The sequence below is a fragment of the Gastrolobium bilobum genome, unplaced genomic scaffold (assembly GCF_033153095.1).
Source record: "Gastrolobium bilobum isolate Gb01-03AN ecotype WA unplaced genomic scaffold, APGP_CSIRO_Gbil_v1 utg7888, whole genome shotgun sequence".
NCBI classification, from domain to species: Eukaryota; Viridiplantae; Streptophyta; class Magnoliopsida; order Fabales; family Fabaceae; genus Gastrolobium; species Gastrolobium bilobum.
Window position 1 is genome coordinate 156,495 of NW_026898738.1, and position 4,370 is coordinate 160,864.

The 4,370-nt window shown below is 34.7% G+C and overlaps 1 protein-coding gene across 2 annotated transcripts; it reads left to right on the plus strand.

Moving 5' to 3' along the window:
- The first annotated feature begins 819 nt into the window (after positions 1 to 819).
- On the plus strand, positions 820 to 3,739 carry LOC133283698 (uncharacterized). 2 transcript variants are annotated; one of them, XM_061480603.1, is made up of 3 exons: positions 820 to 3,003; positions 3,426 to 3,470; positions 3,613 to 3,739. In XM_061480603.1, the coding sequence occupies exons 1-2, from the start codon at positions 1,569 to 1,571 to the stop codon at positions 3,446 to 3,448; spliced, it is 1,458 nt and encodes a 485-aa protein (XP_061336587.1). In that variant the 5' UTR covers positions 820 to 1,568; the 3' UTR covers positions 3,449 to 3,470; positions 3,613 to 3,739. The 2 variants fall into 2 exon arrangements, with proteins under 2 accessions (XP_061336587.1, XP_061336588.1); XM_061480604.1 differs by having other exon boundaries at positions 3,444 to 3,470.
- Positions 3,740 to 4,370: the final 631 nt, after the last annotated feature.

Consider the following 4,370-nt stretch of genomic DNA (forward strand, 5'->3'; position numbering starts at 1 on the left):
AATATATTAGGCTTACACGATAAATATCATGATTTTTCCACATCTTTTAGCAGAGGAATACTGTGAAAGATTCCCTCAGCTTTTATTTATATATATATATATATATATATATATATATATATATATATATATATATATTTGGTATTATTTTTCTACTATTTATTTATAAATAACTGTTTCTGACTAGGTCAAATCTATTGGACAAATAAGTTCACACATTTCTTCGTTTTTTTGTTATGAATATTATTGGTGGGTATATAAAGCTTGATGGTTTAACTTTACCGCCAAAAGAATTAATTTCTTTTTATGTGCATAAATCATTAAATCTAGATAGGGTTTTATAAGAGTTATGTTGTAGGAAAAGTGATTGTGTAATGTTATAGAGATTCGTTTTGCGTGCCATAATTTTTTATTTATTTTTTTGTTTTAAAAAGTGTGGACCCTACAAAATGTTGTGAGTGTAGGAAAATTTGTTGTGTTATGTTAAAGGATAAAATGAAAATCCATCTAGATATTATATATGAACGTATTTGTATTCGATTCGTTTAGGAAAGCTAAATATGGTGGTTGTCTTTATGCAATTCAACAACTACCACCACTGCCCACCTCATTATCCCTCCTTTCCCTCCCAAAAAAAAAAATCTATCATGGAGATCTTTTTAATATTTTTTTAATAAAAAAGTACTATTAATTAATAATACAATTAATTAAGTAATTAATATCTTCCCATAATAACCTCACTTCGTTTCTCCATTTCACATTACAAATCAAAACACCACAACTCTTAATATACTTTGACCTATTGAAGCCTGCCATCACCACCTCCCATGGCTACCCCACTCTGATCTTTTCCCAGATGAAACCCCATCTTTTCAGAGAAAGAAAATGCTAGAGAACCATCCTTTTCTTCTCCCCCGGCCCCCCCTCCCGTTCTCTCTCTCTCTCTCTCACACGCACACACACAAACACACACACTTTCTGTTCCTTTTTTCTATTTCACTTGTGAAACCCTAATACAGAGGATCCCTCTCTCAATTTCACAAGTAATCCAAAATCCATGACAAAGAGGTAAGAGGAGTCATCATATTATAGAGTTCTCTCTTACACTCCAAACTCACAAGTCACAACCCAAACAGTGTAACTTAAGTTTGTTTACACATCTTCTCTGCAATTGCTAGTATTAAATACACACACGATCATCCGTGTGCTGTTCATTCTCTTGTTTACGTATATATATCTATCCTTTTCCTTTTGTTCAAAGACAAATTAAGTAAAAGTGAGGCAAGGCACTGTACGGGTTTGTGCAGATCAGAGACTTGAAGACGTGGGTGTGGCTACTTTTCCTAAGAAAGAAAAAAAAAAAACTAGCTTTCTTTAATTTCTTCCATAATCAGAACCAGAAACTCCCCCTTCTCTTATGTTATTTTTGGTTTTTCTCTTTGTCCCATACCCCTACCTCATTTTGTAGCTTCCTCTTAAATATGGGGTATGTGTGTAAGTAACAAAATCTCTCTGCACCCAACACATCGCTTTCTCATCCCTTACGTCTTTCCATTTTTTGCTCTCATATGGATTCGGGAAACAGTGGGAGTATGCAATCCTCAAGTGGTGGTGATGAAGAGTACGATTCACGCGCCGAATCAAACATCTCTGCGTTCTTGAACAATAACCCACCACCACAACAACAACAACAACAACAAAGCCATGTTGGTTCCTTCCATCATCTAAACCCACCACAACACCACCACCACATCCATATGTTCGACCCTTTATCCAATTACTTGGATCCAATACAAAGACCGACATCACAATATCCCAACACAAACTCACTTCTAAACCTCGACATGGTGTGGTCCAAAGCTGCTAGATCCGAACCAAACCAAACCAATCTTGGTTCCTTGATACCTTGTTCATCCTCTCAACAGAACCAAGGTTTTCTCTTAAGTCAATTGGCAGGTCAAACAAGAGGCGTTAACGTTGGTGCTTTTCCCACCACACAACACTCACTACTACCCCAAGAAAGTGTTTCACGAGGTGGATTAATTTCGGTTTCAGCCACCAATGATCAAGCTCATAACAACAGCACCAACACCAACACCAACACAAGCATGGTTCGAAACCCAAAGAAAAGGTCAAGAGCTTCTAGGCGTGCACCAACTACTGTGCTCACTACTGACACCACAAATTTCCGAGCCATGGTTCAGGAATTCACTGGTATCCCAGCACCACCCTTCCCCTCTTCTTCGTCTTTCCCAAGGACCAGGTTGGATCTCTTTGGTTCTGTTGCTACTTCAGCTTTAAGATCCGTGTCCACCCATTTGGAACCTCCACCACCACCTTATCTTCTTCGCCCTTTTGCACAGAAAGTTCATCCTTTTCAACCTTCCTCTAATCCCATGGTGGACACTTTAGCATCTAATAATTCAACAACCAATAACACTTCTACTAATTCAACCTCCATTAACTACCAACAGCAGCAGCAGCATCTCAGCGTGAACAACAACAACAGCAACATGCACAACCCAATTCTCAGCTTCCAATCATTCCTTCAACCACCACCAAAGTACCCTCTTGGGAATTCTTCTGTTCTTGCCTCTAAAACTCAACCATCCTCCTTGGAAATCACGCCCAATGTTGATCATTCGCATCTGAAGATGGGTGTCTTGGATGAATTAGGATTAATGAGACATGCGCAAGTTAACACCAACGTTGGTTGTCTTCATCAGAACATGGTTCCGTCTTCATCGGATGGAGCATTGTCGATGGTCAACAACAACAACAACATGAGGAATCCTTCAGCGGAATGGGCCCAAAGAACGAGCACCATTACCAACAACGATGGTGATCAAGGAGGAGTTTTGAGATCTCTTAATGGCATTGTCAACTACAGTAGTAGTAATATCCAAGAGCGAGTATCAAATGGCAAAGTAAACTTCTCGGCTTCTCCATCAGATTTTCATGGAGAGAAGGGACCAGAGTGTGTTGTGGCTGCAAGAAGCGAAGGTATGGTGGAATCATGGATTAATTGTTCTTCTGATTAGGAACGATCAAATGGAAAAAAGAATAAGAAAAAAGAAAAAAAAGAGGAGATTCATATATATAATTTCATTAGTACAACACTAATGCATGAAAGAGAGAATCTTGGTATCCTCATCTTAACCATGACCATCAAATTAATTAAACACTTTTTTTATTTTTTATTTTCTTGTCTTTCTCTCTTTCTCTACTTTTTCTTTTTTTTTGCCTTAAAATTCTAATTGTGCTTTTAATCATATTATACAGCCATATAAAGAAACCTGGAGGTTTCAATGTTTATTACATAATTTGTGTCTATGATATATTAGACATATACAATGGCACCAGTTTGTATCATATTATTAATATATATGGATTTTGGTTTTGACTTGTGTGCGATTATAATCCAGAGAATGTACAATGTGCAGCATAGATTGAACAACACAGACAAACCCGTATGTATCTTCGTGTTCCTGTCGCACCTTCTATTCTGGGTTTACCTCTAATGTCTGCTTTCTTACACCCTCCACTACTCTATTGTTCTTCTTCTACATTTTTTTTTTAATTTTTTAATTAACGTCAATTATAAAATTGCAGATTCTAGGAGAAATTGGTGGCAAGATTTGGGGAATTGTTAGCCGCCGCAATCTCGTTTTATCAAAATCAAAGATATGTTAATGTGTATTTTAAACATATCAAATTATACCTATATATAAAACACGCAAATCTCGACACGCCTTTTATAGTATTCTTTATTACATATCTTTTGTTATTTAATTACGTTTCATATTTATTTTAAAATCATTTTCTAATTATCAAGCAAAACGTAACTCATTAATTAAAAAATATTAAAAAATAAAAAAATGTCTCAGTTATATTTATCATAAAAAAATTGGTGGGGTGCGTATGTAACGTGCTTCTGGCTCCAAACATTCACACCTTTTTTTAATAGTTGTTTTAAAAAATGTAAATTATTCTCTTCATTTGTAAATAGCATCTATGATTTTTAGTTTAAACTCTCAATATATGATAAATTAATCTGTTGTTTTAATTAACTTTAGTAATTAATCTCATGTAATTAATTGTAATGTATTAAATAAATTATCAAATTTAAAATTGATATTACTTGTTATATACGAAAGATTAAGTATATTAATTATAAATACTATTGGTCAAATTAATGATTATAATTAAGGGCACTAATTTACATTTTATTTTATTTTATTTTTGTAAAAAGAGTAGACACAACCTTTAGCACAAATAATTCAAGCATGTTCATCCACGACGTAAACTTTTTTTTTTATATAATATTTATTACTTTGACTTTTTAATAGATTTTAGGTATATTAGAGGCA